Source organism: Lolium perenne, chromosome 1 (genome assembly GCF_019359855.2).
Source record: "Lolium perenne isolate Kyuss_39 chromosome 1, Kyuss_2.0, whole genome shotgun sequence".
NCBI lineage: Eukaryota > Viridiplantae > Streptophyta > Magnoliopsida > Poales > Poaceae > Lolium > Lolium perenne.
In genome coordinates this window covers 121,525,079-121,539,639 of record NC_067244.2, presented here as the reverse complement: position 1 = coordinate 121,539,639, position 14,561 = coordinate 121,525,079, and the positions used below count along the sequence as shown (strand labels likewise).

At 46.2% G+C, this 14,561-nt stretch overlaps 1 protein-coding gene and 1 long non-coding RNA gene across 2 annotated transcripts; one reads left to right on the top strand and one right to left on the bottom strand.

Annotated features, from left to right (window-relative positions):
- Positions 1–4,601: 4,601 nt before the first annotated feature.
- On the bottom strand, positions 4,602–5,652 carry LOC139831037 (uncharacterized). The gene is made up of 2 exons (XR_011745064.1): positions 5,462–5,652; positions 4,602–4,831 (listed from the first exon to the last, which is right to left on the bottom strand). It is a non-coding gene; the product is annotated as an uncharacterized lncRNA (long non-coding RNA).
- Positions 5,653–8,984: 3,332 nt separating this feature from the next.
- On the top strand, positions 8,985–11,281 carry LOC127300525 (transcription factor MYB30). Its single transcript, XM_051330655.2, has 3 exons — positions 8,985–9,300; positions 9,388–9,517; positions 10,536–11,281. Exons 1-3 carry the CDS (start codon positions 9,168–9,170, stop codon positions 11,053–11,055), a joined length of 783 nt encoding a protein of 260 aa, XP_051186615.1. The 5' UTR covers positions 8,985–9,167; the 3' UTR covers positions 11,056–11,281.
- The last annotated feature ends 3,280 nt before the right edge of the window (positions 11,282–14,561 follow it).

The following is a 14,561-nucleotide window of genomic DNA, read 5'->3' as shown; positions in this document are numbered from 1 at the left end:
CTTGCAAACTGTATGTCCACTTTGGTGTGAGAAATTCTATGCTAGGTAGTAGTATTTGTAAGATATTGTGCTAGTGGAAGTAAACTAAGGGAGTTATAGTAAAACTTTTTATTTCTATGGATAATTAGTTGTTTAAGCTCTTACTCTAGTTCTTGTAGTTAACCGAGTATTGCCTTGGAAATAATATTGCCAAATAAATATAGCAAGAAAAAGTCTGCAATTATGACTTGTACATTGAGTAATTGTCGGAGTTTAACCTTGTAGATAATCAACCCATAAATATGATGATAGACTTGATGGTACTTTTGAAAGGATTTTTGTTTGATGAAATGAATGTTTAGTGATGATTGAGAGCATGCCAAATTTGATCTGCTAGCCAAAATTTGATCTGCCAAAATTTTCTTTATGCATACTCGAATCTCTTTCGCACTCATGATTGCCACAATTCAGCTGGCCTACGAATGATCCCCACATATAAAACTCTTGGATTTCGGCTATTAAGTTGAGTAAAATTCATGGCAGCAATACCATAATGGTGAAAAGTACGTCACTCGCATGGTTTGCGTTGCAAACAAAAAGTGAAACATCACTTTCATGACCAAACATGGTTACATAATTTTTTTATCCAAGCTATTCAGTCTAGTCAAATACACAAAGTTTTGGCATGGTCTCGTTACTAATGAGTTGAATTTCTTGAAAAGCAAAAGAATGAAAAGAATTATTTGATAGCCTTGATTTGTTGATGTGGGCGTCAATGAGACACTCAATTTTTATGCTTCTTTCGACATGATCATTCACACTTAATATGCTAATATGAAACTTTTAATTAGTGTTCCTTGGAAAGCGGAGAGTTCACTAGATGAATTAGAATATTTGCTTAATGTCTAGTTATTCATGGTCATAAAATCATTATTTTGATTGTCTTGATTTGACAAAGACTGTATCATGTTCTTGCACTTACTCTATCTATGCTAAGCTTTAGAATGAAAGGAGCGATTGAGGGATGAGAATACCAGTTGTAAGTGAACATGCTTTCTCATTATTTCAGTTTTAGACGCTGAGTTTGTTATGATTTTAGGTTTCTAGGTCTTGGACGATCAAGGTTTAAGCTTGAGGCTGTTGATGGTCGTAAAAACAACATCTTTATCCACATTTAAATAATATATTAAGTCAGGCAATTGATGAAATATCTTTCTAGCCTTTCTAATAATGACTAATTATCACAAAGATGTGCAAATCCTTGTTTTAAATTGTGTGATACAAGAAATTACGTTCTTATGGAAAAATCTGAAGCAAAGAGGGAAGAATGAAGATAAATAAGCAAACTGGTTCCGAAGGATGTTTGGAGAGTCTTGGGATACTCCGGAATGGTCAAGAGAGTGTCCGAGAGTGATACAAATGGTTTCGGTCATATACGGAAGTACCCAAAGGATCTAGAATTGTTTCGGAAGTTTTCTAGAGAGTTCGAAATATTTCCGAAGGTTGGAAGGGTCCGGAAGGGGAAGTACCCGAGGGGTACCATGGGCCTCACCAGGGCTGGCGCATAAGGAGGATGGGGAGAGTCCATGGTGGACTCTCCTCCCTTAATTCAGATGGGGGAGGAGTCCAATTGGACTCCAACTCCCCCTATGTCAGTTTGGGGTGTGGGGGAGGGGGGAGTCCATCCCGAACTCCAACTCCCCCTAGCCGGTTTGGACGAGGTGCAAGGGCCGGTCGGACTCCTATTTAAAGGGGAGGAGAGGAGCCGGGCAAAGCACCACAACTCGCCCCTCTCCCCAAACCATAGTTGCGCTGCTACCGCGGCAGGCCACCACCACCACCACCGTGCCGCCCCTTGCCGCCTCCCTAGCCGACGTCACCGGAGGACCACCGTGGAGATCTACTTCAACTTCTTCACGGAGTGATGCCCGAGTTCTACTCCCGCCTAGATCTAATCTAGTCGGGCTCTTAGAAGCGTTGCCGTTTCGATGGTGTGCTTGATCATACTTCGACGTTGTGTAGCTGATCTCGTACGTGTGGATACCATGAAGTTGTTGCACGTGCAACACTTGTTCGTCAGATAATACATCTTCTCGAGACCAGACAATTCTAGTTGCGGGAATCGACTTGCGTCGTCATCAACCTCGTCATCGACAAACTTCCGGTAATTCGATCTACGAGTGTATGTTATGTTTCCTCCTCTCTCGCGTATGATCTTGGTTATGCGTTGGAATTTTTTTATTTTCAATACGCGTTCCCCAACACACCCTACCTGGCCGGTGCCTCCTGTATCCGCTTGTTGCCCTGCAACCTCCTGTGCTACAAGCGGCGGTGCAACACTATGCATGGCCGCCGCCTCCTGATCCGGCACTTCTGCGCTGATATCGCCACAGGATCGTCAGTTGGCATCACCCTAGCCTGACTCAGCACGACATGGCTCCTCTGCTCTACCACCTCTACTCCAGCTGATTGATCCTTCTCCTCGGCACGGCACATCGGCACTGGTTGCGGCTCATCTCAAGTCTTTTTTTTTTTATGAAAAGGCAGTTGGACCTGCTGTTCATTGCAATACAGAAGGAGTTGTACAGAGTAGTACAGAGTAACTAAAAAAAAAAGGAAAAAGACATCATAAAAGAAGCTTTACAACGAGCTAGGTGAAAATAAAATCCTAGTCTGGTTCCCTTGGTCGATGCAAGAGGCTGTCAGCGCTTGGACGGCCGGCTGATCGCCACAGCTGTGCCTCTTGAATGATGGATGCCTTCTGGTTCCCATGGTCGATGCAAGTCTTAACTATGTAACTTCTTGTTTTAGCATTTTAGGAACAACAGACGAACTCCTTCCTAATTGGCTGATTGAGCATTGAGTGATTGTGGTGTGCTTTAACAATTGTTTTAAATCAGTTTCATGTTGTATGAACAAAATATTAATAAGAGATTTTATCCATTGATCTCAACATAAAACTAATCAACAAATGCTCCTCGATATGGAGATTTTGGCCCTTTTTCCACCAGTGAAAACCTCAAAGTGAAGAATGTCCCCAAACTGAAGATGCTACCCAAACTAAATTAACTCCCCAAACCGAACCTTCAATCTCAACAAACACAAATCTTCTACTGTTGTGAGGTCATCGGAGGCTCGCATGAACTAAACAAGTGATTTGGATCTACCTTGTGAATCCCCATTACTGCTATTTATAGTTTTTAGTTACCTCTTATGTACTATTGGACCAGTAACAATGGATTTGAAATATATGTTCATATTTGCCATCGTACCAAATTTTATGTACTATTACAATTTTCTTCTTTTTGTGATTAGGTTATAGCCCAATGCCTGCTCCAATCCTGGCCCGTTACTGCGCACAAGAAAAGGATTACAACGTGTAGAGCCTTATTCTTTTTTTGATGAACGGGCAGTCGAACTACCATCCGATTAGATAGAAAAGAGTTGTAATTACAGAAGATCCGCATGCGGACCGAAAGACAAAGACCAAAAAGGAAACCAAAAGCACTAGGCTGTAATCCCGTCCCTGGAATCCTGGGTGCGCGCGTACGCCCTCTGGGCAATGTCCTCCTTGACAAGAGCCGCCATGACCGTCGGCTGCAATGCGGTGTTTTGAAACACCCGCATGTTCCTCTCCTTCCAGACTCCCCACATGAAGTAGATGATTGCACCACCACCCCCCCCCCCCCCCCCCCCCCCCCCCGCTTCTTTTCCTTTGGTAGGTGGGAGATCGTCTCATCCCACCAGTCGTTAAGCGACCTCCCGCCTGGAGCCGGTGGGACGCCGAAGGTTCCATTCCAAGCGAAGATTTTCTCCCTCACGGCGGCCGAGTAATGGCAGACAAGGGTGAGGTGCTCCACCGTCTCTTGGTGGACATGGCACAACTTGCAGATCGGGTCATGTAGCCAACCTAGAAGCGTCAGCCATTCTAGCCTGAATCTGACTCTACTTTCCAAATATCTGACTAAGCTTGATCGCCATGGGCTCCTGGATAGCTGCAGTCCATCACCTGGTGCAACTCGGCTTTGCTCCTTCATTGACGCTCTGGCCTGCCGAGTCAGCTTGCGCTCAGCTAGTTACATGTAGATTCTGGTGTATCAAAGGAACTCTGCCAAATTTGACCGTAAACAATGGGTCCTAGCTTTGGGGGAATCATGCGTGCGAATATACCCTTAGATCATATGATTGAAAACATGAATATTCGTTTAGCCGTGGCAAGATCTCTTCTAAATAAGTAACATGTGATGCGTATGCAGATGTTGTTTCGCATTGCTATCACAAACCAACTTGGTGTCTCATTTGTAACATTTTACAACTTCAGGGAATGGTTTTCTACTCCCTCTGTAAAAAGACGGTCTTAGATTTATGTTACTTCCTCCGATTTATATTAATTGATTTAAATTTGTTTAAATACGAATGTATCTAGTTAGAGCAAGTCCAACAGGACCCCTAAATTTTCCTCCCTACATCTCCATGTAGGGGACACCCCTAAATAGATTCCCTCCCTACATATTGTCCACTTCCAGCAGCTCCCCTATATCATCTCCCCTATATCACATTTACATATATTTTAACAATAATTTGTAACTAACTTTGTAAACGGTTAGTTTTGTAACCGCTAGAATTCAAATGACTATATTTCATAACTGTGACAAAATAAAGAGTAGTACCAAGCAATGATCTGAGATAGTTCATACAACACATAAAGACCACCAGAAATAGTTCATACAACACATTAATCTTAACAGCCCAACTATTCAGCGCAACTTGTGAAGCTCAAATAGATGAGTTCTGAGCAATGATCTGACTCCGCAAAAGATCACAATATGATTGGTCCGCCATCAAAAGATTTCTGCATCAATATTGTAGATAGTAATATTAGGACAAAAATTGCCTAGCAATCTGCAACATTATTGTAGTAGCGAATTGAACAACAATTTGACAGCAATTTAGGCATCAATTACACAGCAAAATTGTAGTAACAAGAATTTCCCCAGCAATTGGACAACAATTTAAAGCAATTATCCAACTAGCAACAATAATTTCAGAGCAAAGTTGACACACGCAGAGTGAAATCGAAGAAGAACAGAGGTCCTGCGGGAGACGGTACGCGGACAAGCAGACGACCATGAGGCCGCGCCTGGACTCGCTCAACGGCGGCGTCCCCGATGCGCTCAAGCATCTGGATGGGGCGCTCACGGAGCTCCACGCCGTGGCGGGCGCCGTCGAGCGGAGCCGCGGCGCGAGGGGCAACGGCAGCCGCGACCTCGTTCGGTGGCTGCTGCAGCTCAAGGACGCCGTCCACCAGGCCGGCGAGTACCGGAGCCTCCGCCCCGACGGCGGCAAGGTCGCCTGCCTCGCCAACTCCTCCCCTCCCCTCTACTCTTCTTCCTCTCCCTAGATCCCGTTTGGTCTGGATTCTAGAACTCGATTTTGAGTTCGAATTCGAACGAAATTAAAGAAATTACCCAGGGGGACGAACCTGGTCAGGAGCGTGGTGGCGGGAGGAGGCTTCCGAGAGCGAGCGGTTGCTCGGGGCGACGGATCGGGGGCGCCTCCACTGCCCCGAAGTGTAGGGGAGAGGGAGGGTCTGCGTCGGGGGCGCCTATGTTTCGGGAGGGCGGTAGGGGACCTGCTGGACGCCGTTTTTTCGTTTTTCTCCCCTATATTTGCTATCGGGAGGGATATAGGGTCTCTGCTGGACTTGCTCTTAACAAACACGTCTAGATACATTCATATCTAGATAAAATTGAGTTAATTAATTTGGATCGAAGGGAGTACATCTTTTTATGGCTAGAGGTAGTGCTCCGTGTGTCCCAAAAAGACTGCTCAAGGGGCAGAGGAAGTACTAGTACTCCGTACTTTATTTGTCTTGTTGGTTGCACATATCTAGGTGGGCACAAAAAACCGTAACGCTAAGACCGAACCTGAAAAAACCGACAATGAAACAGAAAATAGAAAAAATATTTGGTCATGACCGAAGAACGAAAATTAGTTGGTTGCACATATCTAGGTGGTCATGACCGAAGACCGGACCCAAAAAACCGAAGACTGAATAGCAGAAAGCCGTAAATACCGAAATTATTACGGGTATTGTTTCTAGATGACCGAAATTATGAAAGACCGAAAAGACCGACCAAGCAAATCGAACAGACCGAACGTCTGCCCACATGCACATAAGATCGTCCTTTTCTTTCTTTTCTTCTACTCCGTATTTTCCTTTATATTTTAATACAGTGCAATAAATTAATTGCCCAGAGAAAAGATACGCTGACTGTAAATAGCACAAAAAGGATATAAGGATTAATGCGTGCTAATTTTGATATATTTGTCAACTGGGATAAGACATGGCTGGCAGCCACCTAGCTAGCAGCTAGCTATTGCCCAGTAAGCTCGATCCTGGATCTTTTGCGCCTGCCATAAAAAAATTAAGCATTTCAGTACTCTCTTTCCTAATTGTTGGCCGGTGCTAGCTGTAGTTTCTTTTTCTAAAACGAAGGCAAAAAAAAAAGAAAAGCTCTATCTTATTTATTGATTAAAAGCCCACGTTTTTTGGGCTATTGTTCCTGTAAGAGTAGCATTCTTGTATGTATATGGTAAGTTTTAATGAGTAACTAACATAATTTGCCATTTTTTTAAAATATTTTGTGCTAGGCCAGACTCGTTTAGCCTACTTTTGTTAATGCAATCATATATGAATACATGATAGTCTCTATTTACGGACCGTTTAATAATAAATTATTTTTAAATAAAAATATGTAAGGAAAGTTAATCACAAAGAAAATTACAACACCCCGCCGGTCGTTGGCCACTTCCTTGTCCATCGACCCTCCCAGTTCTGAGAAGTCAGTTACGAAAGCATAAAACCGCCGCATGTGCTATGGCATCTCGTACGGCGCCACCCTCCACTTTACTCCTCGCGATGCCCCTACCGCAAATTTCCCCAAGTAGGGTTGCAACAATAAACAAACGGAAGTTAGAGGGAGGTGAAATAGATGACCCAATTAAGATCCAGACCATCCTAAATTTATCCATAAAGTGGCGGTCAACATTGTCCGACAAGTCCTCTTCCGCCACCCCAGGTTGACACCGTCGTCGTAGCCCTCCGTCTAGGTTTGAAGGCGCCATATCTACTCATGCGCCGATGTGCCTACACCCCACCCCCTGGACGCCAGACACTTACCGTGTGTTTGGTTCTAGACCAAGAGAGGGATGGGAACGGATGGTCCTCCTTTTGCATGTGTTTGTTTGTAAAGTAAGAGGGATGGTACCATCCACCTGAGGGAATATTCCCTAAAAATGGTGGAGCGGCTCATCCCTCAAAATCGGCCGAACCTCTCCACCCACCTTTTCTAATTTTGTGGATGGGGGCCCAATTATCTCCCCCTTTCCTAATTCGCTCGTCGTCGTGCCACCATCCCGTCCAAGGTCGGCAGCCGCTTTGACTGGGCCGCGGCGCGTTGTGCTGCCGCAAGCCGGGGCGCCGCTTATGGTTGGCTACCTTCCCATCTCTTCGAGCTTCCACATCTCCATGAACGATGTTGTTCTTGTGGATCCTTGCTTCGGTCACCACCGGAGCTCGCCGTTGCCCGCCAATTGAGCTCGCTGCTCCGCATCTCCCCGCACCGATCGATCCTAGACATCAGCCTGCTGGGCGGAGCCTCAGATTTGGGCGACGATGCCTTGAACTGGGCGGCAATCGATGAAGCAGATGGAGAGGGGCGAGATAGCGACATCGGTGTGCTCAATCGCGGATCCCGACTCCATCTTCACATCCCGGTGGCGCCCGCACAGCCACGGCACTAGCATCGCGGATCCCTGCTCGGTCTTCATAGCCGGCGGTGCCCGCACGGCCACGGCACGGCGAGCGGGGTGGGCGACCTCGCTAGGTTCGGCCTCGGCCACGAATAGAAAAGGAGCCCGTTAATTACGAGTTAACCCCTCTATTAATGGCATACTTATCCTTTTTCATCAATCATTAATTAAGCATATTCCATCACATCCACCTTAGATGCCTGAAACCAAACAGAAAATGGGATCATCTAATTTGAGCCATCCCATCCCATACATATTTGTCCATGAACCAAACACACGCTTATTTCCTTGTCCACCGACCATCCGAACTAGAAGTCGGTCGCGAAAGCAGAAGACCGTCGCATCCTCTATGGATGGTTCCATCTCATGCTGCATCACCCTCCATTTTCCTCCTCGTGATTTCAGTGCCTCCAATTTCCCGAGCTAGGGTTGCAATATGGAACAAAAGGAAGTTAGAGAGTGATCAAATAGATGTCATAGTTTAGATTCACATCATCCCAAAGTAGTCGACGAAGAGTGGATGTCAACACTAGCCCACTAGGTCTATTTCTACCATCTGAGGTCGGCACCGGTGCCCCTCCCCCCTTTCGGGTCGGCTTGGCACCCTACCCCCTATGTTTCTTCGTCACCCTCTTATCGCTATCGGCATAGCTCGATGGATGGGCCACCTGATCCTTAGGATCGAGGCTAGGGAGAGACGAAACCTGCAGAATCGAATGAGATGGACAACAATTTCTTTTTTTGCGAAACACATTACAGATGCAGAAGCTCACAAATACGTATACACACTCACCCCTATGAACGCATGAACACCCAACGCATGTGAGTACCTTCGAGAGACTGTTTCATAAACTTGATCCGGCGGGTCTTAAGATTAACGGAGTTAACAAGATGCCTCGCCGTCGACAGGAACGTCGCCTCTCACTGAAGAATATTCCGCCCAAACCTGGAATTTAAACACTGGTAAGTTGGTGGTGTCACCTCTTCTAACTATCCAACCACGGGGTGGTTCTAAAGGACAACAATTTCAGACCTGAAAGGATGAAGAAAAACAAAAAGTTGACCGTAATTCTAATCCAATCAATGCCTCGGGCAATAGACGAATCAAAACGGAAACGTCCACCCACCGAATGGGAACAAAAAATTCCAGACGCGCCCGCAGCCGCAGCCGCAGCCCTGCTCACTGCATCTATAGCAGCACGTTTACCCGTCGCCCTTAAATACTCCACCGCGAGGGAGGCCCGGCAACTGCTAACCCCGTCTGTCTCTCTCCCGGTCTCCCCCCGGCCGCACACAGGCGGCGCGCCGATCGATCACGTCGCCGGCCGCCGCCAGCCGCAAGGGGAGAGGTCTCAGTTAGTTTGGATCGGTTCATGGGGAGGGCACCTTGTTGCGAGAAGGAGGGGCTGAGGAGGGGCACGTGGAGCCCCGAGGAGGACCAGGTGCTCGCCGACTACATCGCCGTGCACGGCCACCCCAACTGGCGCGCCCTTCCCAGGCACGCCGGTGAGTTCGGCATCTCTCTCTTCCTCTCCGGCCGCCGGGCCACCGAGTACCAGCGAATGCGTGGTCTCATGGTTGCTGTTTCTGCAGGGCTGCTGCGGTGCGGGAAGAGCTGCCGGCTGCGGTGGATCAACTACCTCCGGCCGGACATCAAGCGGGGCAACTTCACCGCCGACGAGGAGGACCGCATCATCCGCCTCCATCAGTCCCTCGGCAACAGGTAAAATTCCATCCTTTTTCGGTTTTCCCCCCTGTCATTATAAAATCTCGTTTTTTTACAATAATCTCCCTCGGTAAATACGGTTTTGTGATTTTGGTCCACGTAAGAAAAAGTTACCAGTAACGCTGTTGAAAGTGCTCCATGCATAGCCCTTTCTTTACTTTGATCCAATTTTGTTCATTTCTACTCGGAAATTGCGTGATGTGCGCATCTCTTCATCTTGCGTCATTGCACGGCTAAGTCAGTAGATCTCTAAAAGTCCATTATTGGACATGCAGATCATTCAGAACTGCAGACAGTAAAAGATGCACCGTCTTTCTGAACTTTGATGTACGGTCCTAACGTCCTATCAATTGATTGGTGACGGCCATAGCCTCCTAGAAACATTAGCTTAATTATACTCCAAAAAGGACAAAAGCGTTCGCAATTAGTTTAATTCTGCACTTTCGTGTTCTTAAACCCCCACATGCAAGTAAACCAATCCAAAGCTCGAAACGCGCTAGAGATTCCATCTCATTTGGCCTTTCACGGCTGTCAGTGGAGTGGTGCGCGCGTGGTAGTGGCTGCTGCGTGCAGGTATATGATGCATATGAAAATCCTGTGGATTTCATATTGATGCAGGTTCTAACAGCATCACCATCATCCGGCCACCACTGGAGGTGGACCACACTCTGTCCAATAGTCCAGACTACTGCTGCTATTATAAATTGTGGCTATACGATGCAACGATATCTAGTGCCCAACCAGAGCGATCCTCCATTGTTTCCTTGTTTAATTACACATGATCAATCAGTACCTCAGTTGCTGAATCCAAGAGCATTTGTGAATTAACTATCACAAGTAGCAGTAGTAGGAGGAGGAGGAGGAGAAGTGCGTCAGATTAGTCCACTATTTAATCTAATACCTGTGATGCCCTGTACGTTGTGAATCAAATATTTGTAGTATCTGAATCTTGCGCGCTGGGTGCATTTTTTTTTAGCAGTTGCAGCTCTGAACTGTTTTCTTTTCTTTGCAACAGGTGGTCCGCGATTGCCGCGCAGCTGCCGGGACGCACTGACAACGAGATCAAGAACGTCTGGCACACAAACCTCAAGAAGAGGGTGGAGGACGACCAGAAGGGCACCGCAGCCAAAGGTGGCGAGGGCCGGCAGAAGTCACGCAAGCAGGCCAAGGCTAACAGCGCTACTGCCGATGGCGAGGTCAAGCATGAGCAGCTCACGGCGTCGCCGGAGCGGTCGAGCAGCAGCATGACCTGCTCCACGGTGACCGTGACTGATTCAGCGGCGGCATCATCCTTGCCGGCCGACAACGCGGCCAACACATGCGCAAGCAACGGTCACGAGCTTGTCAAGGAGGTCAGCTCGGCGGTGGTCATCGACGACAGCTTCTGGTCGTCGACAGACCTGGCAGAGGTGATGGACCTCGGCGCCTTGGACACGGATCTGAGCCTGAAGATGAGCTCGAGAAACGAGGACATGGAGTTCTGGCTCAATATACTGCACGAGGCCGGAGAGATGAGGGACTTGGCCATCTTGTAACAATGGGAAAGCAAGCTTAGTTATCTACCTGGGAGATTAGACTGTTCTCTGTTTTGTTCTCCCTTTTTTTACTCCCCATCTTCCTGGAGAAAATGCTGGGAAATTGAGGTGACTTCACCTTCTTTAGAAGATAAAAAATGAATATCAGTAGCAACATTCCTTTTGTTCTTCATAAAACTTCAGAATTAATCAGATGCAGCATATTAGCAATATCTATTTGCCCATTCTTTATCAAAACATATCTATTTGCCCATTCATGCCTTCATGTACTAACTATTTGCCTTCAGGTTTACCTTCAAGGTTAAGTGCACTGCATATTCGGTGTACATACTGGCATGAAAGATATTCCATCTCAAACTCGATTTCATTACAAGGGCAGTGAATGTATGAAAAAACAAACGTCTACTTGAAAACACTAGTGTTGATTTGTGAGGTCAGTCTAGAAGTTCCAAAGAGCTGCCAGAGGTAACATGTCTGGCCGGGAGGCGGCCGAGGTGTTACACCCTCTCAATAAGCACCCCGGCAACGATCAAAGTGGAGTTAAGTCATCCACTCTCTTTAGTAATCCACTCCCTTTTGTAAGAATCTCAAGTTTGATATGCTCAGGACGCTCAAATGTGTGTACTTGAACAAATTAACGGCTATATTTCATCAAATGTGCCTGCCCAATTCAGATGTTAGGATGAGCTCAAGACAATTTGCACAACGAGAAAAACAGGATGTCTATAGACTATGGCTACAAAGCCTCTAGATAATAAATATACCAAATTCTTTGCTGACCATGTCAGTCTAACAATCTAGCTCAATGGTAAATGTTTTTTTTTTAGAATTAATAAGATGGATCCCTCAACGATTCCATTTCTATTGGAAACAAAAACCTTACAGCGTCATACTTATTTTAAGCAAACATGTATCATATAAATGCTCCAGGTTCACAAGGAAGTCAAATGGAAAATCTCTATGGCTATGAGAAGAGAACACGTCTTGGATTGTGCTAATTTCTAGTTTTAGATATGAGAAAGTTCTCTTTTTAACCCTAGCAAATATATTAAATATCATAACAGAGATGCCAAAGGGCATCTACAATATCACAAGATGACCATATCAAGACACATCTTAATTAGCTGCAACTAAATGTCTTGATATGAGAAAGTTCTCTTTTTAACCCTAGCAAATATATTAAATATCATAACAGAGATGCCAAAGGGCATTTACAATATCACAAGATAGGTAACTCCCGCATGGGTGAGAGCTCTAACTGGAATGTAAATTAATTGCCATCCGACAACCACATCGGCATTGCGGTGGGAAGCTAAACGCCTCACATCGAAATAGCCTCGCAGCTCGGTGCAATTTTAACTTCACTTTGATCTTTGCCGGGGTGCTTATTGAGAGGGTGTACCGCCTCGTCCGCCTCCCGGACAGATTTGTTACCTCTGGCAGCTCTTTGGGACTTCTAGATTGACCCCACATATCAACACTGGTGTTTTCACCGCACTTCATCCTCACTCGTGCGCATCTGAAAATGACCGTTCTAGTCTTCATTAGGTACGCACAACTATTGGTATCAGGAGACAACCCCTACTGGCAATCGTCCACAGCCGGGCCTTAGATTTGATCTGATCGATGACTTGCTGAATGGGTTTATAATTGTTTCCGAAAATTCTCCCATTTCTTTCTCTCCAAATATTCCAGGTCACCAACATCAATAGGGAGTTAAGTCGTCGCTGAGCCGCTCCCCGAATGGAGGCCCTGCACTGTCTCCACCAACTGCTTAAATCTTGATTTGCTGCTGGCACGACCTGGTGAAAACCAGCCCACCCAATGTGATTGCACAATACACAAACAGGTGCTTTGCATCCTCTCCTGTTGGCTGATTTGCAGTATATAAGCATGAGTTATTATGCGGCAGACTTCTCTTTGCCAATCGACCAGCTGTCCATATTCTTTCACCTATGAATAACCAATCGAGATGGCTTCTATGCAACCAGCCTTGTTCAAGGTCTCAGTGACGACATCATAGATCGTCTGATAAGGCTTTTGGAGAGGTCACCGGCCTTTGCACTAACTTCCAAAAGAGTTCCGTTGTCCCTATTCATTGTCATGGTGTTGCCTTGGATGATATACTTGAAGATCTTCCGATTCGTAGAGAAAAATTTCCTATCAAATACCTCGGACTTCCACTATCGGTGTGGCAATTGAAGAATGTGGATTTTCAACCTCTAATTGATAAGATGGCCGGGAAAATTCCAACTTGGGATGGCAAATTCATTAACATGGCCGGTCGAACCGCTCTTGTCAAGTCCGTCATTGCCTCCCAAGCTATCTACCACCTAACTCCCCTTGTCATTCCGCCTCCCGTTCTCGACAACATGAAGAAGATTGAGAGAGCCTTTCTTTGGACGGCAACCGACAAAGTCACGGGAGGGTAATGCAAAGTTAATTGGGAGACGGTTTGCCGCCCCAAAGATCTTGGGGGGCTTGGAGTGCTTAATGTTGAGAAATTCGCAAGAGCCCTTAGATTGCAGTGGCCTTGGTTACAATGGACGGACCCGGCCAAGATTTGCGTTGGCTTGGGAAATCCTTGCACGGACGTGGACATGGACCTTTTCTATGCTTCCACAAATATCGTTGTGGGAAATGGGAAGAAGACGAAGTTTTGGGACGCCCCTTGGCTTAATGGCTTGAAACCTAAAGACCTCGCCCCTCTCATCTATGCGGAGTCTAAGGGAAAGAATTGGACGATCAACAAGGCTACAAAAAATGATGCTTGGATTGGCATGATCCATATTGAAGGAGATCTCACATTTGCTCACTTGGAGCAATTTATTGATCTTTGGACTGTGCTTAATGGCTACAACTTTGACGAGGATGTGGAGGATTCCATTTCTTGGACGCTCACGGAAGATGGCCACTACACGGCAGCATCAGCTTACAAAGCACAATTCTTTGGCACCATTGCCTCAGATTTTAAAAGGACCGTTTGGAAGATTTGGGCACCTCCAATAGTTAAGTTCTTTGCTTGGCTTGCCCTTCAAAATAGGCTTTGGACCGCGGATCGTTTGCAAAAAAAGAGGTTGGCCTAATTGCGGCAATTGCCCTCTATGCATGAGGAGTGCGGAGTCCATCGATCATCTTTTCGTTCATTGCCGTTTCACCCAAAGGCTTTGGGGTCTAATCAAAGAGTGGCTCGGTTTATATTCCATTGAACTCCACACGTGGCTTGCTATGTCTCTTCATGAGTGGTGGAGCCTCATGACCGGTGCCTCTATGCCAAACCGGAAAGCTCTTGGGTCCGTTGTTCTCCTCACCTCTTGGGAGATTTGGAATGAGCGAAACGCTAGAATTTTTAGGCACAAACATGCTCGCCAACGGTGGTTTTCGGGAACATTAAAAAAGAGCTAAAACTTTGGGTCGCCACGGGGGCGAAGCATGTGAGTATTTTGATGCCGCGAGAGTGGGCGGTTCGTAAAGTCTCGCTGGGTCACCTTGTAAACTTCTTTTTT